General features: G+C 33.4%; 1 protein-coding gene across 1 annotated transcript; it reads left to right on the top strand.

The window, feature by feature from the left end:
* The first annotated feature begins 1,799 nt into the window (after positions 1-1,799).
* On the top strand, positions 1,800-11,701 carry LOC140441720 (UPAR/Ly6 domain-containing protein crok). The gene is made up of 3 exons (XM_072532602.1): positions 1,800-1,950; positions 2,880-3,062; positions 8,457-11,701. Exons 1-3 carry the CDS (start codon positions 1,896-1,898, stop codon positions 8,672-8,674), a joined length of 456 nt encoding a protein of 151 aa, XP_072388703.1. The 5' UTR covers positions 1,800-1,895; the 3' UTR covers positions 8,675-11,701.
* Positions 11,702-27,450: the final 15,749 nt, after the last annotated feature.

Here is a 27,450-nt window from a genome sequence, read left to right as displayed (position 1 = left end):
ATGTCACGCAAAACAGGTGGTTTCCAGGGCAACAACTAACAATAACCACAGGAGGAAGCTACAGCGCTACCTGATGAAAGAAATGCCAAAACAGGAAAACAAAATAGATATATCGATAGAAGGCAACCGTAAATACGTATTTCTGATTGTTCGGTTGTCGTTAGTACGGTGCAGCTAAGTTAGAAAAGGAGCTTGTTAATTTGGGAAAAGAGCAATGCGATAGTATTTCATCCAACGGATTCTTTGTTTTAAACTAAAGCAACACTCAAATAAACATAAAAAAAGTGATCAAATCACACGTAACGGAATATCATTTGACAGAGTAGAAAGCTTACAATTATCACCGATAAAACGCAACTTGCTGTAGCTAGCAATTTTACTCGTAAATGAATCATTTACTTGAATTTACGATAATTCTCGTACGTAAGCAATTCCCCAATGTATTTCACTTGAGTCTCTTCCCGTCTACCGGGTACAGACCTTTTTAGCAACTAAGGTGGTTCCCCTGCGCGAAAGGGTTAATTAAAAATGTAATTTCTATTACCATTAATTGTGACTCAATCCCATATAAACACAATTTTTTTAACTTGAAATATATCACAAGAAAACAATGTTGCGCAGCCATGACATTCTACGCCTCCCTATGCTTCTCTTTCCTTGGATCTTTCCCTGCATAATCAGTTGGATCAAGGTGTATTTCTCTCCACGTGTAATATGTCCGAGATATTCTAATTTTCTTGTTTTTATTGAATTTAAAATTTCCATTTCTTTGTTCATCCTTCCCAGAACCTCTTTGTTTGTGACGTGTTCTGTCCATGATATTTTCAGAATTCTTCTGTAGCGTCAAACAATACACACACACACATATATATATATATATATATATATATATATATATATATATATATATATATATTTATTTATATTTATTTATAATAAGTAACATGTAGTGCGGTATGTCACGCAAAACAGGTGGGTTTCCAGGGCAACAACTAACAATAACCACAGGAGGAAGCTACAGCTACCTGAGGAAAGAAATGCCAAAACAGGAAAACAAAATAGATATATCGATAGAAGGCAACCGTAAATACGTATTTCTGATTGTTCGGTTGTCGTTAGTTCGGTGCAGCTAAAGTTAGAAAAGGAGCTTGTTAATTTGGGAAAGGAGCAATGCGATAGTATTCCATACAACGGATTCTTTGTTGTAAACTAAAGCAACACTCAAATAAACATAAAAAAAGTGATCAAATTACACGTAACGGAATATCGTTTGACAGAGTAGAAAGCATACAACTATCACCGATAAAACGCAACTTGCTGTAGCTAGCAATTTTACTCGTAAATGAATTATTTACTTGAATTTATGATAATTCTCGTACGTAAACAATTCCCCAATGTATTTGACTTGGTCACTTCCCGTTTACCGGGTACAGACCTTTTTAGCAACTACGGTGGTTCCCCTGCGCGAAAGGGTTGATTAAAAATGTAATTTCTATTACAATTAATTGTGACTCAATCCCATATAAACACAATTTTTTTAACTTGAAATATATCACAAGAAAACAATTTTAGAACCTTATGTAAATGTTATTTATTGGATGTAAAAATTTGTGATTTATATTTGAATATATTTATTGCTATAATCTGCAACACAATTTTTAAGTGAAATATCTAAAGTTAATGTTTAAAACACTTGTTCTGTTTATTTTTTCTTCTTGATACTGAACCTGGCTGAAGACCGAGATGCAAAAGGTCAATTGTAAAAAACATTATTAATTTTCATAATGTCAACTGTCAAATTAAAATGAGGTGATGAGCAACCAAAACAAAACATTAACAATTTAACACACCCATTTGATTACTAATAACATTTTAAAAACGGGTCTTAAAACACAATGAATTACGTATATTTTTCTTTTCTTATTGTAATATTAGTGTTAGTCAACAAAAGTAAGTTTGTCTTTTTAAAATAATTGTTCTTACTAGATTAAATTATGCCATACTCTTAGTCATTTCTACAAGTAGCATAAGAGTGTGATCCATCAGGCATTTCAAAATCACTTATTATTTATTTTTATAAGTTCATCTATCCACTCCGATCTGAGGATGCTTCATATTATAAGGGCTGACATATTAAATTCAGTAACTTCTATAGTCTTTTTACCATTATTTACTACCATAAACTGTAATGTAAATATCCTATTAATAGACTTCTTCCTTGTCCACTAGTTCCTTCTAGTTACACAACTTTCCTTCCTTCTAGTATACACTATTTGCTTTTTTTTATTTTGCTAATTTTGGAGAAAACTACTGGAGGTGTTTTGTGCACACGGATATAGTTTCTCTTAGTTCTCTAGGACTGTTAAGAAACCAGTAGTCTGTTGGTCACAATAATTCAAGTACTAAATATATGACCTTACAATAAGGGGTGTCTGGTGTCAAGCACAACAACTTTAATATTTAAATATTTTGAAAAGTCAAACACAAATTACATTACATTTCATTTATGTAGTGTTTAATGAAGAGGAACATACTGTCAATCTGATATGCAGCATCCAGAGACAAGAGAAATGAAGGCTCGCACAAACAACAGAACAGCTAAACATCTAAACACCAAGACAATAAAAAGTTAAGCAGAACTAACAGATAAGAAAGTGAAGTGACAGCACTTTCATTGCATCATTTGCTGAACATTAGAGCTTGGAAGTGAGTGGCATGGGGTAGAAATTAGATGGAGGCTGTTTGGACTGTAGCATCATTAGAAAAACAAGAGTGTTTAATGTATTCATCACCATCAAACTCTAAACCCAGTTTATTAGAAACATTTAATTTTTTCTGAATTATATATTTTTTTCCTTAATTCCTTCTACCATTTATAGGTGAAGCAGTAAGATGCTATCAATGTGGATCAGATGAAGATGGCAAATATGAAGACAACTGCGGAGCTTATAAAAAATTTGACAAATTGAATCACATTGCCATTGAATGTAATAGTGAGGAAAGTCATATGCCTGGTTCTTTTTGTATGAAAGTTACTCAACAAAGTCCTAGGGGTTTCATTTGTAAGTATATGTAAAACTCTTTGTTTTAATCCAAACATGTTGATTATTCAGTTAGTATTAAATTATCTGCATTTTTATGTGTAAACAAAAAATATTTCACAGAAAAAAAAATTCATAATGTATCTTTGGTAAATATTTAGGTATTATATTAGATAAAACTTTGTTATAGAAAGAATTGAATATTTTAAGATAAGTCAACACAACCAACATATACAATTACTTTTCAGATTAATTTTATATTTTTATCATCAAACCTCAAATATAAAGGTCCTTATGTAAAAAAGGACTTGTTGGTATCAAATAGTCCTCAGAAACACTTCGTCTATAGAAAATGTCACACCGAGAGTGCAGTACAGCTAATATAGGAATGCACAATTGCCGGATTTCACGCCTTGTGCTTGGCGATACAAACAGGTCCAAGTGGTAGTCACAGAACCGTACCCAGATCTTTACGCCGGGCTCTGTTATTTATTATAAAATAATATATTGATAAAATAATTGCCTTCAAGTAGCCAAATAAGAGGCATGAATTTGAATAAAAAGACCTTAAGTTTTTAGCGAGAATTTTATTATAAAACTGTATACTTTATTAAACTAACAAATGTATTTTAAATTACATTTCTTGATAGCTATAAATATACCGGATGGAACCTCCGGTAACTCGATTTCCATGCACCCAGCCCAATATCCAAGAAAAACTTTTTCTTTTGTAAATATGTGAAAAATTATCAGGAACGGGAATATCGAAAAAGCTTTGCACATTTTTTAATCCCGGCGATGTTATTAAAAAAACCAGTTGGGCACTTGAATCACTGCGAAATTTTAACACCTACTATGAATTTTTTTTTTGTGGAAATCTGAAGTGCAGTTTTTGTCCTTGTTAAAACATAATGCAGTCTCGCATTTTTTACACACAACATAAGTTTACCTAGTTCCTTGGCATAGCAACCTGGTAGTTTTCAGCGAAACCTTGTGTTATTCCATATGGGATAATGGTTTTTCTTGCCCACACTTGACCAGATGAGCAGGTATAAGGTTTATAGTGTAAATTATTTAACATTATATTATATTTATACTTTATTAAACTAACAAATATATTTTAAATTGCATTTCTTGATAGCTATAAATATACAGGGTGGAACCTCCGGGAACTCGATTTCAGTGCACCCAGCCCAATATCCGAAATGCCCATACTCTGATTGGACTGGTAAATGCATTTTATTGGTTATACAGTGTAAAATAATCGAGGTTACTCACAGATATTCAATCAATTATACTAAAGTCGTCCTCTACATCCGAGATGTCGGATTCACTTTCACTACTCTCCCCTGTGTTCGCGTGTATTATCAATTGGTCTACGTCATCTTGCAGGTTGTCCGCAGTCCACATCTCAGTTTCCGTTTTCTCGACAACATGAGTGACATAATTGCGCCAATTTTGCTCTGTGACGCGTGCGAAACCGTCGTCGATCAACTGGCGTACCTCGTCGTTTTTAAAAGTGGTATTATGGGTACCTACATATCGCTTAACTTGGTTCCACACCATTTCTATAGGATTCAATTCGCAGTGATATGGAGGAAGCCTTAAAATATAAACATTATGTTGTGAAGCATACTCATCAAGATGATACTTATCGTATTGATCTTTACAAGCACGCGCTGCTTCTAATAGCTCGGATTTCAAATAAAACTCCTCGAAAAAAATGTCTTTTTCCACTAGCCATTCCTGGATTGCAGCTTTATTCCAGGAATTGTTAGGGAATCTCTCTTTACGGGAGTGGTACGATGCATTGTCCATTACAATGACATTCCTGCGACCATTATTCGGTAAATTTGATATTAATGTCTCCTTAAACCACGACTCAAAATATGCGGCATCCATTTCATCGTGATAGTCGCCATCATTTTTCTTTGCCAGAAAAACACGCTGTGTGCCAGGAAGGAAACCATATCGTGGACCTCGTTTAGTAGGTGCTTTTAAGCCAGTACTTAAACCTTTGAGAAAAGCATCACGACTGTTTTGTATCGTAGTATCGCACCATTCGTAATTTATAGATTGGCTAACATTAACCCACGATTCGTCCAAATATATGATATTGCAATGGTCTTTTCGCAAACGTCGTATAGTTCTCAAATAATTATGGCGCCAATGAATAATATCCTCTAGCTCCACCATGATGCTTCTTTGGCCACGTTTCTTATAAACACATCCAATATCTTTCAGAAGTCTGTATAAAGTAGAAAGAGACAACGGGTGTATATTCTCATTACCGTGTATGAAGTTATGTATATGCTTTAAGAATGGCGGCAAATTTTTCATGAAAAATTCACAATGAACAATTCTCCGTAGAATACTTCTTATACCCTCGTCATATGTGAATATTCTAGAATTTGATTGACACACTCGTTTTTTACGTTTTTCTGGCGATTTCAACATTCCACTCTGTTCTTTTTCTTTTTTGAAATTGTAAATGCTTCTTTCGCTAACACCAGTCATCAACGAAGTACGTCTACAGCAGCACTTACATTAAGTTGTTCCATATTTTGTAAAAAACACAACACATTTAACACTACGAGTTTAGCGCAACCGTTAAATAATTCACCGGATTTAAACTTATAGGACTCCATGCTCTCTGTTGAAACTTGGACTAAATTTTGAAGTGTAGTTTCGTTTTCCAAAAGCACTTTCACTCTAAGGATGGGTAGGGGGTGAAATAGGGAAAGCTTGGAGTTTATCAAATACTAATTATGACAAACAAGTTTATGGCCATATTGAGGTGATTATGTTAATGATGGTAATTTGTAGCAGAAGTTTTACAAAAGAAATGAAGACCTATTTATAGAAACAACATAACTGTATTTTTAATATATTACATACAATAGAAAAAATCTAATTTCTATGAAAGAATTGGAAATTTGAATATTATATATAATATCTATGATCTGATCGCCAACGTGGAAATAAAAATTAATGAAACCTCGCTAGAAGTAGTAGATGAATACATATACCTGGGACAGCTCATACATAAATCGGGATCACTACTTCCGGAAATCAACAGACGAATAAAACAAGCGTGGTCAGCATTCGGACGAAATTCCATAGTCTTCAAGTCCAAAATGCCACTATACCTCAAGAAGAGAGTATTTGATCAATGCATATTACCCGTCTTGACATATGGATGTGAAACTTGGATATTAAAGAGAGAAATAACGTCGAAACTCCAAGTAACTCAAAGAGCAATGGAAAGATGTATGCTAGGGATAACAAAGAGGGATCGTAAAAGAATTGAATGGATACGGAGGCAAACCCAGGTGACTGATGTAATCCAAAGAATAAAATCCCTGAAATGGCAATGGGCAGGACATATGGCAAGAAGAACAGATAACAGATGGACCACTAGAACAACTATGTGGTACCCCAGGAACGCTAAGAGACCAAAGGGGCGCCCAAATCTCAGATGGGATTATGATATTAGAAAATTAACAGGAACAACGTGGTCTCGAATAGCACAAGATAGAAAAATATGGGCGCAAATGAGCGCAAATTATTAGAACAACGTATAACTAAGACATCGTCGAATAATAATAAGAACATAAAATAACATTGAAATAAGGGAGGCTGCACCGTAATTGGAAACGGTTGATAAAGCTGCACATGATGATGATGATGATGATATAATATCTATAAATAATATCATTTCCAAGTTTCCAAATTCTTTCCTAGAAATTATGTAGGTTTTTTCTATTTTATGTAAAACATTAAAACTACAGTTATTGTATGTTGTTCTTGTAAAGAGGTGTTCAAATGTTACTCTTATGAATATGATTCAATTGTATATCTCATGTTGACGTTTTATATGCAAAATTCAGTTTTCATTGTCAATAACTCATCAATGCTTTTTTATTCTACTGTATATGTATACATGATATAAAATATTTTACTCGTACTGCCGGCAGATGCATTTTATCCAAGCCGGTCCTGTGAGACAATGAGCAATCAACAGCTGGAGAAAACCGACAACCCTGCGCGTTTATTCTCTATAAGAAAAGCATTGCCGTATCTTACCCGTACTGCACTCTCAGTGTAACATTTTCTATAGAAGGTAGCAATCCCAGTGGAATCCTACTTAAACATCCTACTTGTTTATCATCAAAAATGCAATATTAAATTAATTGAACTATTGTAAAGGGTTTTACCATGTATTTATTGGTTTCAAACATGTAAATCTAGATAGCACTGATGATGGAATAGTCATCCCGAAAATGTTGTCTGATGTAGCTTGTTAGGGTTTTTATATTAATATACATAAAGGATTTTTTTAAATAAAAAAAATTTGTGGTTCATGATATACAGCTAACTACAGGAATTAATGTTCCTTGTGGATGTTATTAATCAGTTAAACTGCGTTGGCATGGGTAGTCAATGATCAATATGAGACACATTTTCGTAAGCCACGCTCCATGTAAACAAGTTCATTTGTGAAAAACAAAGATTAAATTCTCTTCATGACTTGAATTAAAACATCAACTCTTTAATTAAATTAGTATGACTTCTTTGTTGAGTCCACTCCCTTATCCCAACCATCATCTTTTCTTCCTTGTTTTTGCCAAATTTTGTGAAATTCTGTTTGCTATCACCCCACACATAACTTGATATGCTTCTGCTTCCAAAGTCTGCATGTTCATCTGCATACATATTTGCTTGTAAACTCTCTTCACAAACAAGACATAACCACAGTTGTGAAGTTACTAAGATTCGTGTATCACGAGTGTTGCTTCTGCTCATGATTCACTACCCATGTCAAAGTGGCTTTAAATGACAAATTGGTGTAAATTAAAACAGATTGTAATCATATCAACTGAGTACTCTATGTCTACTGGGTATCAACTTTAGATAATGGTAGGTAGGTAGATGCATCGAGCAAAAAGACAAAAGAGGGAATCTAATCGTTATGAAAAGGCGACCAAAAAAGTGGCCTCTGATGGCGGACATATCCGGAAATGGGAACGCGCCAAATTTAAATTTTCCGACACTTATTAACAGTAGCTATAAAATAGTTTTCGGAATGTGTCTTAGACGAGAAAATTTTAATTAAATATTAACGATAATAGTCTAAAATGTGAAACAATTGTTAAAAAACTTCAATATAAATAAGATTTCATGTGACAGTTGGGACAAATAATAACATAACCCAACTAAATTTGATTTCTTAAACAAGGAAAGACTCTCTTTCCTTGTTTAATTTGGCCTCTCAAGATGGCACTTCCTGTCTAACAATATTTTTGCCCCCACTACCTTTACATTCCCTCTTTTGTCTTTTTGCTCGATGGGTAGATGGTAGGTCATTTCATTTTGCAAGCAAGGAATATAGCAAAAAAATATTTTTTTTTCTAGGGGATGGGAGGTGGAGACAAGTAATAAGAAGATGTGCATCTGTAGCTGATACAGGAGTAACTGGAGTATGTAATTGGGGGGTGTATGAAAATGGAATTTACTGGGAAGAATGTTATTGTTCAGAAGATGAATGTAACAGCGCACATATTACTAAAATATCGATAGTTTCAGCTATTAGTTTTATCATTTTACCAATTATGAGGTATATTTGGAACTAAAAGATACATAATATCTTATTAGTTTGTTGACTAGACAGAAAACAAGTGAAATAAAGTAATATTGTCAGTAAATCTGTAAAAACATAATATACATAAAAAAACATTATTTTTCAAATACAATATTTTACACAATTAAATTAAATAAACTACCTTTTGAGCTAAAAAATAATTTTTCGGTCTGGTATTTATTCAGTATATTACAAAATTTTGAAACACGGTTTGGTTTAAGGTATTTAAACATTTTACTGACAAAATTAATTCCCAGGAAAAGACCTTTAGCATAGTTTAAAGGTGTCTTCCTAAGTGCGTTCAAACAAAAAAGTTTAATTTTAGTAGATTTTGTACAATTTTTAGATCTTATACATAAGTATAACCACTTAGTTTTATTTGTTGACTTGTTGTAGTGTATAAACAATGAAAAATGTGCCTTCATATATTTAGATCACATCCATTTGCCATTTTCAGTGAATATTATCAATAGGAAATGGTATTAAACTTCATAAATGAGCAAGAGTTGTAAACTGTTATTTCCATTCATTTTACCAAGTTAACTATGTCTCATGCATATTATAGTTGTCAGATGTCTGCTAATCAATTTTGATATACTAAGCGTAGAAATTGGGTGATTGTACTTGATTGAAAAATATAACACTTGGCTATTGATTACAAAAATTCTAGATGGCACATATTGACCTAAAACTGAATCTCGTAGTTATTAACAATATACATACAGTATTTCAACTTTTATTTGTGTTTAGAAAACGAATCTCTTTCCATTTTATTCTTTGATAAAGAAGTATTAATAATATCAATAATTATCAGTTATCAATAATAGACTACAAGTCCATGGGACATTTTTAAGGAGTCATTTGACCCAGCATGAAAAATGTATGGCATGTCCAAAAATGTTATTATTTTATGTAACTAAATTTAAAACTGTGAGTTTCATATTGGCTCAAATCACCTGCCTTGTACTACTTAAAAAGAGAGGAGTGCTCCCTAGATTTCTCACTCCTGTACCAGCCGATATGTACAGCCCTGCAAAAAAAGTAATCTAAATAAAGATCCAAAACTACATGTATAAATGCCGTACTGTATCAAATTGCTGAAAATGGTTTCAAAGATTGTCTCCCTGCTACTGGTACCAATATTTTTGTATAGCATTATTTTTGTATATACAAATATGTTTGGCCAAAATACCCCCCCCCCCCCCCCCCCCAATGTGTGGTAAGTTTACCTTACCCGCGTAGTCACCTGTACCGACCAAAATTGACGGCATAGTTTCTAAAGTTGTTATTACATATTGTAGTTTTGATTTATACATGGTTCATGCTTGGTCAAGTGTCCCCTTCAAAATATCCCATGGGCTTGTATTCTATAAGCATTATTTTGTATTTATAGTATATTTTCTGCGAGAAATAAATATCTATAGCTTGACCACTATATCAGTGGTGCTAAAATGCTATTGTGATCTGGAGAGTTGTTATTCTATAGTAACTATATTAAAATTGATCTAAATTCGCCCAGATCATAATCTGTTTTTAAAATACAATTTGTAAAAATTAAATAAACCACCGAATTTTGTTTCATTGAATAAATAGCAAATTAGTTCTTCTAATAATTTAATTTTATATGCCTCACTTATAATAAATTCATCGTGTTTTACATATTTTGAATTTTAAGATGACATTTTTCAAATTTTTGCAATTTTATCACAATTGTATTTTGATGTAGAGGTCTGAACTTCAAATAAAATATGTTTGAAATTGAGGTTAATTTAAAGTTTTTTAGTAAAGAAAAGCTAAAGTACCATGAGAAAATTGTTTGAAAATATTATTAAAATTGTGAAAGAATGTTCTGCTGTGTAGTATTCTGGACCTCATAGAATTGCATGTTTCTTATGAAAACTAGTAAAAGTAGTTTATAATTGTTCAGATCACATGGACTCTCTGTACAATTCTAATAGATGCTCACAGAAAATATATTTTACGATGTTATGTTTTATTCCAAATTTTTTTAATATATTGGTATATTATATGGTATATAGGGTGAATGTACCAATTTCCGACCAAATTAGGATTTTTGGAATTCAAAAATTAATATAAAATTGAATAATTAGTTTTTTATCGTAAAATTTCTAGCATTTATTGTGTATTTTAAAAATACATTTAATTTTATATGTATCTTTGATGTAACCTATGTTTTTTAATTATTAAAATTTATTTGACAAATTCACCAATAACCGACCAGTTTTTCCAGTTTTTGACCAATTATGCACCAATATTTGACCACGTGAAAAGTACATTTATAAAAGATATTTTTATTCTTTAAACATTTATTAATGGTGCGAAATTAGCTCGTGTGACAGCCCTAGCTCCAGTCTTATTCAGCCAATCTGAAACAAGTTTCTTCCATTAAACTTTAATAGGACGAAATACTGAAACGTCTGCTGGTTAAATATGAGTGGCATTGGGTAGCAATGAATACAAGATGATACCATTTTCCTTACAAAAAGTAGTAACTTCAAAGCTTATGTGCAATCTGTGTCCATCGACTATGTATAAAACTGGAAATGTAGTACTTCTTTCCTTTAGATAAGGCAACAAACTGTTTGTAACATATTCATAAAACACTTGTGCAATCCATCCACTTTTAGATCTGCCTAATGACCGGCTAGAACTTACGTTTCTGCTAATTTCCTTTCATAGGTATAAATAATGCAATGAGGTGTCATATTTCCACTACCTGTAAATGTTAACATTACCGAAATACATTCCTTTCACTACCTCGAAACTGATACAGGTCTTTAAATCCAAAACAAAAGAGGTTTCTGGGTTAGTTCGAAAACCCGATTTATTCCCATTGAAAATTCTGGAAGGATCTTTTAGCAGATCGCGATTTCCAGTTTGTTCTATTATATAAGTTTCCAAGTTCTGATGCTATTCACGAATTGTAATTTTCAGTTATAAACCCTCTGGCTAAACCAAGAGATTCAGGTTTATGCAGTGAAATACTTAGATTTCACTTTCTTCCAGGTCTTCCTTGAGTAAATGGACTTGGTCGTCGATCTTTTTTTTATTACCTCTTGAACAGCATCATTAGTTGTCTTGGTTCAACCGGTATTCCTTTTTTGGCCATTCCCTTCAACCAACAAACTATTAGGTTTTCTTCCTGCAAAACGAGAAAAGGGTTACGCACAAATCAATAGACCTATTACATGTTTACTAAAAAGATAGGCCTATTACATCTGAAGTTTGAATAGTTGGAGGACACTTTCTAGCATCCAAAGATGTTTTTTCTTTTAATTTGTCCATAAATGTGGCATGGGGAATGTTATACTTTCTCTCAGTTTCCTGTATTTTTTCTCCATCACGAACTTCATTAATAGCATTGACCAAATCGTCTTTAGAATAATTTTTAGGCATCTAAAACAAATAGCCGGAACAAATTGGAAATATGTTGCTCAGGATAGAGACCGATGGAAGGAGTTGGGAGAGGCCTATGTCCAAACATGGACGACAGAAGGCTAAGAAGAAGAAGAAAACAAATAGTTTGATTACTGTACCAATTTATGACTACTATTTTGCTCCAGTAGCCGAACACTGGTCGGTTATTGGACAGAAATTAGATTAATGTATAAAAATTAAACTCCCCTATTCGTACTACTAGCAACAGTCTATCAGACCACCATAAATTAATCACTTAGTTACAGATATTTAGAAAAATAACAAGTTAACTGTATTTATTACACTTTTATAACCAGTAACATCATTTTATAACGAGTAACATCATATTTCAACATTAAAAAAGTTAAAAAGCATTCGATCTAATTAGATAAAAATTGCTTACTTCATGTGCATCTAGTTGCACGCTCATATATTTAACTTATTGGCAGTGTTGCCAATACAGCAAAATTCCCACTTCCTTTAAACTTGATTTGAATAAGTCAACGAAATTTCCCTACATACCTAAAGCCACGTAGTATACGTGGGCGGTGCAATAATTTCTGAACGTTCTAAGATTTTCTTAGTTTTAATATTTGTTTAAAGACTGGTCGATAACTGGTGCATGGCCGGTTACTGGTGCATTCACCCTATTATTAATTTTCAATTGTAAAATATACAGAAATCACTTATAGAATAATATTGTTTGTGACCTTATAACGCTGGGACCCGTCAATTTTTAAATTCAAAAGTGCGCTTTATAAACATAAATTTAAATTTACAGAGCCATTCATGCAAGTCTAGCATAGTCCATAATCTTTATTTTTAATAAAACACAGTGCATATTTTCATGTTTTTTAAAGCTCCTTAACAATCTGATCTGAATAAGCATCATGTAGGATCTATTATGACTAGTACAAGGTGAAATTTTGAAATCATTTATAATTTTCTTCAAGACATTAAAATAAATACCCATAATGTTCTCCACCTTCTCCTATAAAACTCGTTCCGAACTTTGTTTAAAATTTGAGATGAAATATTACACATTTTGTGTAGTTATCCTTTCTTTGTACACATATATAATCTGAGAATGATTCTGAGTAAATAAGATTTTCACTTCAACTTGACTTCTACAACTATACCAGTAACCGATCATCCTGAATAAAATCCACATTATTTATCGCCTTAGTGAATTATTGGCATATCTGAGCAGTTTTTAGCTGTGCATGACAAAAAACTTTATCAAAAGATAAATTATTATCTTGTTGTTGTTTATTGCGATATATATTTGTATACTGCTATCTGGTCACAAATGACCAATTATCAGTTATTTTCTGACCTAACATAATAACAGCAAATGCTTAAATCTAAGGCTTACCCTATGGCTTACTCTTATTTTATCTATTAATTAATGCACTACAACTAACATGCAATAACTTCACAGCACTATACTCTGCTTTTTACACTAAACTGTTACACATTTACACTAACTCAAATGGTTTTGTCCTTATGAGTCTTCTCTTTAGTTCAGTGTTGTCAAGAAGCTGGATTGCGTCGACATTCACATGACTATGCAGCCTCTGCTCGTGACTTGTTGCTGTTCTCTTGATTATTTCGATCACAGTTTCCATACCCAGGTCCTGGTGGAGGTTGCTGTTACGGATATACCAAGGAGCATCAACATTGTTTCTCAGTACTTTGTTTTGAAATCTCTGGATAATATGTAGATTACTAGCTTTGGTACAGCCCCAGAGTTGGCACCCATATACCCATACTGGCCTCAGTACTTGCTTGTAGATGGATAATTTATTATGAATTGATAATGTTGAATTTTTTCCAATCAGCCAATACAATTTCTTACATCTAATATCAAGCTCCCCTCTTTTCTTTTTGACATGGACTTTCCAGCGCAACTTCGCGTCTAGGGTGATGCCCAAGTATTTTGCTGATGTTGCATAAGGAATTTGGGTATCATTTATTCTAACTGGGAAATTTTCTATTTTTTTATTTGTAAAGTTAATGTGTGCAGATTTAGTCTCATTTAATTTTATTCGCCATTTTCTGGTCCAGTTATGTATTTTATTTACTGATAGTTGCAACTTATCAGTCGCTTCTTCACTAGTGTCTAATATCGCTAGAATGGTTGTATCATACGCGAAGGTGGCAATAGTATTTTGTTCTAGCTCTGGAATGTCACACGTATACAATAGGTACAGGACCGGACCTAAGACACTCCCTTGTGGCACTCCAGCTTTGATCTCCCTTAAGTCGGTGTACAGTTCTTCTTGTTTTACTCTGAAATATCTATTCGCAATGTATGATTTCAAGATTTCTGAATACTGTTTAGGCATGAACGTTCTTAGTTTATAGTTTAAACCGTCATGCCAGACTTTATCAAACGCCTGTGCTACATCCAAGAAGATTGTGGAGCACACTTTCTTTTCTTCTAATGTTTTTTCTATTACATTCGTTATTCTGTGAACTTGATCTATGGTGGAATGTTGATTTCTGAAACCAAATTGATGATTTGGTATAAGATTTTTTCTTTCTATTATTGATTTTAATCTTTTCAATAGAAGGTTTTCAAATAGTTTTGACATCACCGACAGAAATTATTAATTTCAACATTTTGTTTAATGTCTTGACGAAAATTATACATAATTTCTTCACCTTCTATTATTCAGAATAGAACCTACATGATACCGTTCGTTGAGATCAGGCTATTAACGAGCTTTTAAAGAAAAAATTTACAGGGTGTTTCATTAAAGTAAACATTATGAACTATGCTAGACTTGCGCAAATCACCCTGTACACTTAAATTTATGTTTAAAAACCGCACTTTTGATTTTAAAAGTTGACGGATACCAGCGTTTTTTATAATTTTTCTAAAACAAGGACACAAACAATTTTATTCCATAAGTGGTCTCCACACTGTATATTAAATGTAACTGTAAAAATAAACTTAGCCAAAAACCAATTTTATGTAAAGAAATAATGGGTATCAATCTGGGCAGCAAATTTTGTGACCTAAATATGTCTATATTGGATCTATTAACTTTTCCGAACTGGATATACTTGTTTCTAACAAAAGAGCTTCCGAGATAAACTGCCGTACATTCATCCTGTGCTATCCTTCCTGTTATTAATTTGTTTATTTTATTCGCCACTACAGAATACACATATACTAGATCACACATACTTGTTCAACAAAACAAGTATGTGTGATATCCGCTATCTGACATGCAGTCCAAGAACAAAGAATAGCTCTACTATTTATTTTTGCTCTATTGTAGATGATTGAATTGTTCCTCTTGAACTGTCTCTATTCTTGATTCCGTTGACTGGAGACTAATTTACTGATATTCCTTCATACTGTTGGTGTTGCATATATTCATGCTCTTTACGTAAATAATCGACAGGTGCCGAATTAAGTTAAGTGGTAGAAAGCACCCAACTTCAACTGTGGTAAAACTTCATATTAGTAGAGGTCACTGGAAATACGTTTAGGTTTATCCTAAAAAGTGGAAAAGATGCCAATTTTTCGCTCAGAAAGTATGAAAAGTGTAAAAAATACTTTTAGATAGGTAGTTGAAAATTTTTTTATACATACTAGAATATCAGATATTGGCCATATAAAGTGTTATCAAAATACGAAATTACCTTAATCGTTTGAGATCTAATAAAATAATTATAAATATCAAGGTTCTTCGCTGTTAAATCATTTTAAAATAAATAACATTGTAAAATATGCACATTCCATAAAACGTGCAAATTTAAATCTGCGGCACGCTAGTTATAATTTTCTGGACATGTACATTGTTGTCATATTTTCTTTTCACGGAGTAAAGATTTTAAATTTGAAATAACAGTGCAGTACATATTATTATAAACTACTTATCCTATTATGCCGACGGATATTTGATGCAATTGATGAAAAATTGATGCACCTTTTTAGGGAAATGTTCTTCGGAAATAAAATGAAGTCAGATAAACTATAAAATGATCTAACCGTACACCATAGCACAAGTTAATAATCGATAAAATGCAAACAAATCCTAACCTAAGTCAATAACCGGTAAAATCGGGAATAATCATCACCCCGCCTTCTGCGTCCAAAGTTGAACATAGGCCTCCCCTAATAATTTTTTCCAATTATGTCGGTCTTAAGCTTCCTGCAGCCAACTCCCAGCGATTCTTTCGACGTCGTCGTTAACGAAAACGTTACGTAATGTAACGTTTCTTGACAGAAACTATCATGCAGGACATATTTTAAAATTTCTGTGAAATATCAGTTTTCTAAATGAGAGATGTAGAAAAACTAAAATTGTCCGCCGAAAAATATACATTGTAAGTTGGATAGTAAGTAGAACACAATTCTATTGTTCAAATTTCAGGTTGATTCGACAATTTCTGCTAATGTGGAGTTTTACCTCTAGTAATATTTAGAATATCTTCAAGAGATAACAAAACAGTTGGAGTAGAAGTAGATTATACATAATGTACCAATGTACACAATCTGTCAGATTATTATGATAGACATTTTAGGACAAGAAGCTCGGGTATTTTGCGTTGATTTATTATAGGAAATATCTAATAATAAAATAAATGGCCAATATAGTTTCATTGGGTATTTAACTATATTAAATTAAAAACTGTTTAAGTGTTATATTATTATCTATTAGTTGTAATTCCGTCCCTTTTATTATAGTTTTTTTTTATATAAAAATCATATTTCCGTCCATTTTTTTTATTTTTTATATACGTTATATTCTTTTAGAGCACTTTATACATTTGCTAATAAAATTGTATACTAACATTGTGATATTTTTTATACAGTTTTCATTCTATCTGATACCTAAAAGTGATACATCAAAGTAAACGAAATAATACCTAAAATAAAACAAAGGTTTAACGAAAGAATCAGCAATGAGAACGCAAAAGACTGCTGGACTTCTGCATAACAAACAAATTAAGAATAACCAACATGTTATGTGACCTTAATCCTTTAGCTAAGGAAAGCGTTCATATGCGTTTCACGCTGTGCGTCCTGTGTAAACATGATTTCAATAGACAACTTAGATAGCCGCAATTTCCATAGACGCTGGGCACTTTTTCCGCACATAGTAAATATAACTAGTCACAGATGGCACTCGTTTTTCTGGAATTCACAGCTTTATGCTGTAGACCAGCTTGGTCCAACCTCAGGCACGCGGCCCGAGGCTCGTTAAACTGCGACCCCCGCAAACACATTTCAAAAATATTGCCATTGATAACTATTACCTGTTCCAACCCTGTCTAACTTTCCGTAATCATAAGAAAGTAGTTAACCTTGAACACCCACTCCCGATGAGCGGGCAGTTAGCTTCAGTTAGGTCCAGTGGCGAATACATTGAATGTTAAATTTAGAATGAGTAGTGCCAAAAAACGCAAAATTTTCGAAGAGAATCGTACGTTCCAAGGAAAATGGGAAAATCAATATTTCTTCATCAAATTAAAAGGCAAACCTCAGTGCAATATTTGTTGTCAAGTACTTGCGGTATCAAAAGAATACACTATTAGTAGGTATTATGAAACCCAGCACAAAACAAAATACGACAAATATCAAGGTAAAGCTCGCAATACTCTTGTAAAAGAACTTAAAGCTATTTTTTTTTTTATTTAAATTAATGTTTCTCGGCTGCAATGGCCATTGACACAAACAATATTGTGTACAATAATTATTACAATAAATACATGTTACTAATTGCTACAGTAAGTTAATCTATAAGCTTAGAACCTATGACTAAATAATACAACAGTTTTATCACTAAGATATAAGTTAAAGGTAAAATACATGGAAAACAAGGGGTCATAATCTGTTGAACAACTGAATGTCTGAAGAAACCAATTAGGTTAAAGACTTGATCGGGCGAGTTTAAAACGTCTTTGATATTTGACTTAAGTTTATGTTGCACTCTGTGTTTTGCGTACCGGGGACACTCGATCACGATATGTTTCACGGTTAATACACTTGAGCAGATTTGGCAATTGGGCTTCGGCTCGGATTTCATTAAATATTCATGTGTGAATCGGGTAAGTCATATTCTTAATCTTCGGATGACAGCTTTTTCGTTTCTAGACATATTTGGAAGTTCAAAATTTTCAACAGTCTGCCGGATCTCATGTAATGCACTCTTGATTGTGTTCCAGTGGGTTTGCCAGGTATGATAAGCTAAATTGAATAAACAAAAATCTCTATATACAAAACCGACAGCTGTTCAATCATCAAGCTTAGCAGCATCACATGGAGTATGTTTAGAGCTTGTCAAAAGTAAAAAAAGCATTTAGAGATGGAGAAATGATCAAGCGTCATGCCGTTAAAATAGCGCGATCCTTTGGAGATGAAAAGATGGCCAAAAATTTTGAATGTTTCAGTTTCTCATCAAACTGTATCTAGAAGAGATGATGAGCTGAATATTCATGTATTTAAAAAAATGGTCGACACAGTTCGTGATTGTACTACTCCTTAGTCCTGGAAGAATCTGTTGATATTACTGACAAAAATTTGCTATTAAATGCATCAGTGAAGATTTTTGTGAAACTGAGGAACTTCTAAAACTGCACCACATGGAAGACGGGACCAAAGGTATAAATATAATTGAAGCAGTTAGTGACGCTGTGAAAAATATAGGCGGTTTTCAAAAGTGCTCTTGCGTTTGCACCGACAGAGCAGAAGCAATAACGAGACGCATATCGGGATTGGCTGGACTTTTGCGGGAAAATGGTGTTAACTGTGTTATGTTTCATTGCATTATCCATCAAGAGGCTCTCTGCGGAAAATAATTAAAATCAACGATACTATGAAAACTGTAGTGCAGATAGTAAACAGCTTAAGAGGGGAAAACAGAGCTCAGCGACACCGAAAATCCATCTCTTTCTTGGAGGAATTAAATACTGAATATAAGGACGTCGCCCTACATTCAGAGATATGCTGGTTGAGTGCAGGTAAATGCCTTAGAAATTTTTTTTCTTTAAGAAAAGAGATCTTACTGTTTTTTGAAACGAAAATCGTTATTAACAGTATTTATAACAAAGCTTAAGAACAAAACATTTCTTCAGGAACTGACATTTCTAACAGACATTACCTCTCACTTGAACACATTAAACCTACAACTCCAGGGGAAAAATAAGACAGTATCACAGTTGTTTGGTCAAATTGAAACATTTCACAAAAAACTTGATCTTTTCGAGAACTGCATGAAAATAAACGACCTCACACATTTTCCTGCGAATTTCGAAATAAATCAAGAAGAAACCATGGTCGATTTCTCGAGATTTGCAAAAGTTCTTACGGAAATAAAGAGAATTCGATGAAAGGTTTTCGGAATTTGATGCACTAAAACCCAATCTTGAGCTTTTTAACAATCCAGTGGGAGTCAACATCCAGAACCAATCAACAGAATACCAATTAGAGCTGTGCGAACTACAGTCCGATAAGTTTTTTTAAGCAAAGAAAAATGAAGACATTAGTACCTTTTGGAAGTTAGTCTCCAAGGATCGTTTTCCTAAACTTCGTAACTTTGCGTTGAAACTATATTCAATTTTTGGTAGTACGTATATATATATATATATATATATATATATATATATATATATATATATATATATATATATATATATATATATATATATATATATATGTGAAAGTACATTTTCTGCTTTGAAGCATATTAAATCTAAAACACATAATCGCATAGAAAACGATTCTCTGGAAGTGTGTATTAGACTCATTACGACTAGCATAGATATAGATGTGCAAAAGTTCTTCTTCTTCTTTCAGTGCCTATTCGTTCCGAATATTGGCAATCATTCTGGCTATAATTATTTTATTGACTGATGCTTTAAATAGATTCGTTGTTGTTGTGGAGAACCATTTCCTCAGGTTCTTCAACCATGATATTCTCCTTCTCCCAATTCCTCGCTTTCCGAATACTTTACCCTGTAGGATTACCTTCAGTAATCTGTATTTAGTGCTGTTTCTCATTATATGTCCGAGATATTCCAACTTTCTCCTTTTAATGGTATACATCACCTCTCTTTCTTTGCCCACTCTTCGTAATACGGTCTCGTTGGTTATCTTGTCTGTCCATGATATCCTTAGAATTTGCCTGTATAGCCACATCTCGAAGGCTTCAAGTTGTTTCTCCATTGCTTCAGTTAGTGTCCAGGATTCAACTCCGTAATACAATATTGAGAAGATATAACATCGTAGGAGCCTTACTTTTATCTCCAGATTAAGATTTTGGCTTTTAAAGAGTTTGGCCATGTTATTGAATGCACTCCTAGCCTTCTCTATTCTACATTTTATTTCCTGTGAGTGATCCCATTGTTCATTTACTGTTGTTCCAAGATAGTTATACTGTTTTACTCGGTCCACTGGTGTATTATTGATAAGTAGTTGAGCGTCTCTAACTTTATTTTGCTGATGATCATAAATTTAGTTTTTGTTATATTTACTTGAAGTCCAAATCTTTCACTTACTTCATTTACTTTGTTTATCAGTTGCTGTAAACTGTTCAAACTGTCTGCAAAAATAACGGTGTCGTCTGCATAACGGATGTTGTTTAGGCGTTCTCCATTTAGAAGTATTCCATGTTCGCATTTTTCCAAGGCTTCACTAAATATTTCCTCTGAATATAGATTAAATAATATAGGTGAAAGTATACAACCTTGTCTAACGCCTCGTAGAATCTGGATCATTTCCGTTGGTTCACCTCCAAAATTCGTTCTTATTGTGGCTGATTGGTTCCAGTATAAATTTTGTATTATACGCCGATCTTTATCATCCATTTGGGCTTTTGTTAGAATATCCATCATTTTTTGGTGTTGAACTGTATCAAATGCTTTTTGGTAGTCCACAAAGCAGGTGTAAATATCGCAAGTCATATCTCTGCATCTTTGAAATAATACTTGTAGACTAAACAGTGCATCTCTTGTACCTACGCCCTTCATGAATCCAAACTGTGTGTCTTGTATTCTCTCTTCGCATAGCTTGTATATTCTACGATGTATAATTTTAAGAAAAAGTTTTAATGTATGGCTCATTAGACTTATTAGCCTATATTCTCCGCACTTTTTTGCTCCCTGTTTCTTTGGTAAGGTAATAAATTCTGAAAGTAGCCAATCTTTTGGGATATTGCCTGTGTCATAGATATTATTGAAGATTTTACATAATACTCTTAAAGATTCATCATCAAGAAGTTTAAGAAATTCAGATTGTACTCCGTCTGGTCCTGGAGCTCTACCTTCTTTTAGTGATATTATGGCTGCTCTTATTTCTGCCACTAGTATAGGTGGTCCTGTTTCCGTAGGTATTGGGGGCTGGTTCTCTCTCTCATCAAAAAATAAATTTCTTATGTAATTTTTCCAGGTATCATTGATACTCTCTTTGTCCACGATTATCTCTCCATTGTCATTAACAAGTTTACTTATTCTTCTGTTTTTACATTTACCTGTAATTTCTCTTACCTTCTTATGCACGTTGAAGTCGTCGTATTTACTTTGGAGAATTTCGATTTCTTGGCATTTTTTCTCCAGTTCTTTCTGTTTGGCTTCTCTGATCTTTCTCTGTATCTCTCGCTGTAATGTTTTATACATGGAGTTATCGTTCTTGTTTTTCCTTCTTTCTTCCATTAGTTGCAGAATCTCTGTCGTCATCCATGTCTTATTCTTACCTTCTTCGTTCTTCATAAAATTGTCTTTAATGTCGTCTATTGTTTTCTTAAGGGATTCTATCTTATCTTCTGTGCTTTCCGTTGTGCAAAAGTTAGTAGAGGATAAACCATTGCCTCATATATCCCATTGATTTTTTATTTTAAACATAACATGTAAATTGTAAAGCATAATAAAATCCTTGTAAATAATATTTCGTTGGTATATTATTTTTTAAAATAAACTTTTTTTGAACGAGTCGAGTTCTCTGGCCCTTCATAATAATTTCAAATTTAATACGTCCCGCAACGTATAAAAGGTTGGACCACACTGCTGTAGACAGTTGTCCACACTAATTTATGTAAAAATCGATGAGTATTCACTTAAATCTAGTTCTCGCATTACAATGGCCGAATTAAATGAACTCGCTGGCACCTCTGGTATAAAAAGAAAACGTTTTGTGAAAGTAAGAAATCTAAACAATCTTTCAGTTGAGGAAATGTTGAAATTGATGCTTAATTCTGAATTTGAAGTAGAATCTGACGAGTCAGATGAATGTAAGTTAATTACTTTCTGCGTTTTAAAATAATGAAAACATAATATAATATTTTAGGGCAAAGAGAATATAGTTCTAAAAGTGAGGATGACAGTAATTTTACAGTTTACAGAATGATATAGATCCATTTACTATCGATAATGAAAATATATAGACAGATACAACAGATAATATGAAAGAAATACCTTTTACTAAAACAAATAAATTATTGGTCGATTTTCTAGGTAAACAACATATGATTAGTTCAGACTATTGGACGATAACTTATTGGAAATTATAATTTCACGGACGAACAGCTACGCCGTTAAAGTGCTATCTACTAGTAGTGGAGGTAAACTCTCGAGAAGTTCAAACTCTCTTAAATGCATTTCTCGTGTCGTGTGATCGTTTATAATATTAAAAGTCACAGTGCCAGAACTGCTACTTTTTTAGAACTAACAATGCATACCGGAACAATAAAGTTATCCAAAATTCAACTGGAAAACCCATAGACTATTTTCAACGTTTTTTCCAAAATATATGAGCAGAGACCGGTACCTACTCATCCTAATATGCTTTTATTTTTCTGAAAATTTACAAGAGTATGAACAATTCCCGGAAGATTGCTTATACAAAATCAGAGCATTATTAAATAATTTTAGTATAAAAATGAAAACTGTTTATTATCCAGAAAAAACATTGTCCTTAGATGAATCGATGGTCCTTTGCAAGGGTCGACTGATTTTTAGGGAGTACCTTCCAAACAAACGTCTCAAAGATTTTTATGCTAGGAAGAATTTTAGTATAATACTGTATACTGACCAGAGCAATGTTATTGGTGGTAAAGATCATGCCCAAAAAATAGTGAAACATTTAATGCAAAATTATATAGACAACGGCATTCCGTTTATATGGATAATTTTTTCAACAGTTACCCTTTGGATATCGTAGATGCAAAGTTAGAAGCAGGTGAGACAAAAAGGAAGTACATCAATAATATTATGATAGGCAAATGGAGAGATAAAAGGTATGTGATATTAATTTCGACTGATTTTAAAAATCAACTAGTACTGATGAAAAATAGAAGAGGTTTAGAGCAAGAAAAACCAGTGAGTATCGTTTAATACAACAAATTTGTGGGTGGAATTGATCTCTGAGATCAGCTAATATTATACAGTATACTCCCTCTATAACGAACACAGTTATTACGAGGTTTCGCTTATAACGAGATACATTAGATGTCCCGTGAAATTTCTATTGAACTATAACCCTCTATAGCAAGGCAAATTTGGTTATAACGAGAGAAAATAAGATCGAAAAACGTGTTTTTTTAAGTGTTTGGCCCGCTCGTGGCTATAAAAAAACCCTTTTTAACTGCCGCCCGCAATAAACTTCTGTTTAATCTGCCGACCGATATTGCATTGTCGGAAATTTACAAGTATCAGTGTAGAGGTTTGACCATTCGAATCTAATAAACTACGTAAAGAGGCTTAAAAACATGACAAATGAAACAAATTTCAACAGAATTTCATTTTACAGTTGTTTTTGTCGTAAATGTTTATCGTTTGTTTCCTGATTGTGCTTTCGCTTCTTGAAAGTTATGTCGTAGATTACATAGTCACATAGATTACTTACTATGACTCCTAAAAGGCATTTACTTTAGAAGAAAAATTAACATCCTTAAAGATGTTAAGAACAGTAAGAAGAAAGCAGAAGTTTGTCGTGAAAGAGGAATTTCAAGTTCCACTTTATCTACCATGCTCAAAAATAAACACAAAATTTTCGAAGCAGGTTCGTCTTTTTCCGGTAAATCGAAAAAACTACTTACCGCAATTAATAAAGATCTCGATACTGCAATGGTCAAATGGTTTACCGTAAACAGGGCTGCGAATGTTCCAATAAGTGGACCACTGCTTCAAGAAAAAGTAACTCGCGGTTTTCGCAGGCGCTAGGTGGTGATGAGAATTTTAAAGCATCGAATGGGTGCATGAGCCATTTTAAGGCCAGGCACGAAATTACATCTGGAAAAATTTGCGGTGAAGCGAAGAGTGTGACAATATGTCCGGTTCCAAAAAAAGGAAGTTAGTCGTCATTGGGAAATCTTAAAAACCACGATGTTTCAGAGGTGTGAATCAGCTTCCTGTCACATATAAATTTAATAAAAAATCGTGGATGACAGCAGAGATTTTTAGTGGAGAACTTTTGAAGTGGGACAGAGAGTTGAGACATCGAAAAAGTCGTTTAATTGTTGACAATTGTACAACCCATCCGAAAGTTAACGGTTTAAAAAACATTCAACTTCTTTTTTTACCCCCAAATTGCACATCTGTTCTGCAACCGATGGATCAGGGCATCAAAAGTTCCCTTAAAGTCCAATACAGAAAACTTTTAGTTAAGCAGATCCTGAATAATGTGGAAAACCGTAGTAAATTCCCTGTTACTTTATTAGATGCCATAAATTTCATGCACAAAGCATGGATACTGAGGTAGAAACGAACGAATATCATGTAGCAGAGTGGTTGAGGTTACAACAGCAAGGTCAAGAACTAACCCAACTGAACAATGATGACGAGTTTGCTGAATTCATTGCCATTGATGATGACATCATTGTTTGTGATCCTCCGACGGATAGTAAAATTATCGCGGAAGTAATAAATCCGCCAGGAGACGTACACCGGAAAACAAAACTCCAGGTCTATAAAACAATAATCAGGCCCATAAAAAGTTATGGTTGTGAAACATTGGTGGTGACACAGAAATCTGCCAATACATTAGATGTATTTGAAAGAAAAATATTACTCAGGATACTGAGCCCAATAAGTGAAAACAACAACTGGTGAATTAGGTATAATAGAGAAATATACGAGAAATATAGCGAACCAACTTTAGCACAATACACTAAACTGCAGAGATTACGGTGGGCAGGGCACGTGGTCCTCATGCATGAGAATAGAATCCCCAGAAAATTACTTTCTTTATGTGCCGTCTTCTACCGAAGGTTGGCGACCATCAAACGATAGGTTTCTCTGTTTTGTGCCGCATGTATTATGTTCGCAGCTTCTGGTATTTGAAACCATTCTCTCAAGTTTCTCAGCCAGGATTTCTTTTTTCTGTCCAAACCTGTTCTACCTTCAATCTTGCCTTCCACGATAAGCTGTAGCAGACATTACTTATCATTACGGAACAGATGGCCCAGGTATGACGCTTTAGATGGAAAAATACTAAATGCAAGAATGCATGGAAAAAGACCTGTTGGAAGACCTAAAAAGAGATGGGAAGACGAAGTCGATGAGGATGCCAGGTACCGCCTGGGAACGCGTTCATGGAAAAGAACAGCAGTAAATCGGAATGATTGGAGAAGCCTGTTGAAGGAGGCAAGGCCCGATTTGGGCTGTAGTGCCATTGGATGGATGGAATAAATTCGCCGGCGGATCGCGTTATCGTCAGTGACGAAAGTGATTAGGATGCAGAAGACAATCGCGGTGAATCTACACAAGAAGGTCCTAACAGACAAGATGTGGAAAGTGCTTTCAACGTTGTAAGAAACTTTATCCAAAGACAAAACGCAAATGAAGAAGCATACAAGTGTTTCACATCTTTAAAAAATATAGATAGAATGATACTGGACAATTTAAAGCAGTCAAAAATGACAGACTTCTTTCAATTGCAGAAGCAATAGTTTATGTTATCCTTAAAAATACGCTTTATACATTATGTAGTTGGAAAAAAAATGTAAGTACAGATTTTTTGTTTTAACGTAAATCATTGTCAATAAAAGTAAACAATTTTTTTTAAACACGCCATTCAAACAGTATTTAGCATCTTATATTGCTCTGAATGGCTTCACTATAGGAAGTTAATGTTTTAGAAAACTACATATTTATATGTAACAATAAAACACTGAAAACTTTGTTTTCAAACTTCCACAAAATTTATTTTAAATTCTTATCACTACAGCTGTTTCGGCTGATTGCCTTTCTCAAGTGGGAAAGGCAATCAGCCGAAACAGCTGTAGTGATAAGAATTTAAAATAAATTTTGTGGAAGTTTGAAAACAAAGTTTTCAGTGTTTTATTGTTACATAAAATGAATTTCCATCAAGTAACGGTCGAATCCATCAATTACATATTTATATGTATGCACAGTATTATTGTTGTCTGATATAACGAGGTAATTAGTCTGTCATTTCAGTTCTCGTTATAGAGAGAGTTTACGTACTATCAAGTGACACGAAAGACAATACGATGTTATAAAAAACTTGCCACCCACATGCTTATAATATTTTCTAACAAATATTCTGGTAGGAAACTAATAACTCGAGCAATTTAGACTTGCAGTTTTGGAAAAACTGTTGTAACTTATATTTACAACTTTCCATGAATATACGCCAGTTTTGAATTCGGTATGAAAGTATCGATTTAAATGGTCCAATGTACTGAATTGTACAATAGTAAATACTCCCAATTTTTAAAATCCGGTTTTTGCAATTTATTACTGTAAATACCATTTTTATTAGTGCTTAATTACAAATAGTGATAAACAAACATCTGTGTATAGATTGGTGATATTTTCTTCATTGAAAGTAATTAATTCTGCCAAGAGCTCTAGGCTTTTGGTAAACCAATATAGACAATACATTTTACAATATGAGTTTGTTATTTGCGCACTCCAGGAGAAATAAAACACTTCGTTGCTTTTGACTACAACGGTTTTAAAATTATGAATAATAAATCTACAGTCAATACCACATACAAGGTCTTACAAATGTAATCCTCCAGAATGTACTACATTTTCTTCGAGCAACGAATTTGTATTAGACAATTTAATGTTTTCATTTTTTAGTTTCTCTTTTATTCTGTTTATTATAATGTAATGTAAAATTAATATAATAATAGTCTCCCGTTTTATACTGCTGTCGCGGCTTTGGGAGTATAGCAGGGTAGTCTGCTATATCTAGGGCCTACGGTATACAAGGAAGGTAACATGGCCAGTGCTACGCTTCAACCGTCTATTATTACCCCTGGTTTTACCCAAGGTACTCATTTTTATTCAGGCTGAGTCGACCTGGGGCCTATAGACATTTTTAAAATGTCTAGATGTTCTTGCCGG

This window comes from Diabrotica undecimpunctata, chromosome 5 (assembly GCF_040954645.1).
Source record: "Diabrotica undecimpunctata isolate CICGRU chromosome 5, icDiaUnde3, whole genome shotgun sequence".
Taxonomy (NCBI): domain Eukaryota; kingdom Metazoa; phylum Arthropoda; class Insecta; order Coleoptera; family Chrysomelidae; genus Diabrotica; species Diabrotica undecimpunctata.
The sequence above is the reverse complement of the archived record's forward strand: the minus strand, read 5'-3'. Positions and strand labels throughout refer to the sequence as shown.

Bases quoted from the DNA above. Each gene is read 5' to 3' on its own strand.
- LOC140441720 (XM_072532602.1), top strand. From the start codon at position 1,896: ATGAATTACGTATATTTTTCTTTTCTTATTGTAATATTAGTGTTAGTC. The intron at 1,951-2,879 runs GTAAGTTTGTCT...TACCATTTATAG, and splicing joins ATTAGTGTTAGTCAACAAAA to GTGAAGCAGTAAGATGCTAT. The intron at 3,063-8,456 runs GTAAGTATATGT...TTTTTTTTCTAG, and splicing joins AAGTCCTAGGGGTTTCATTT to GGGATGGGAGGTGGAGACAA.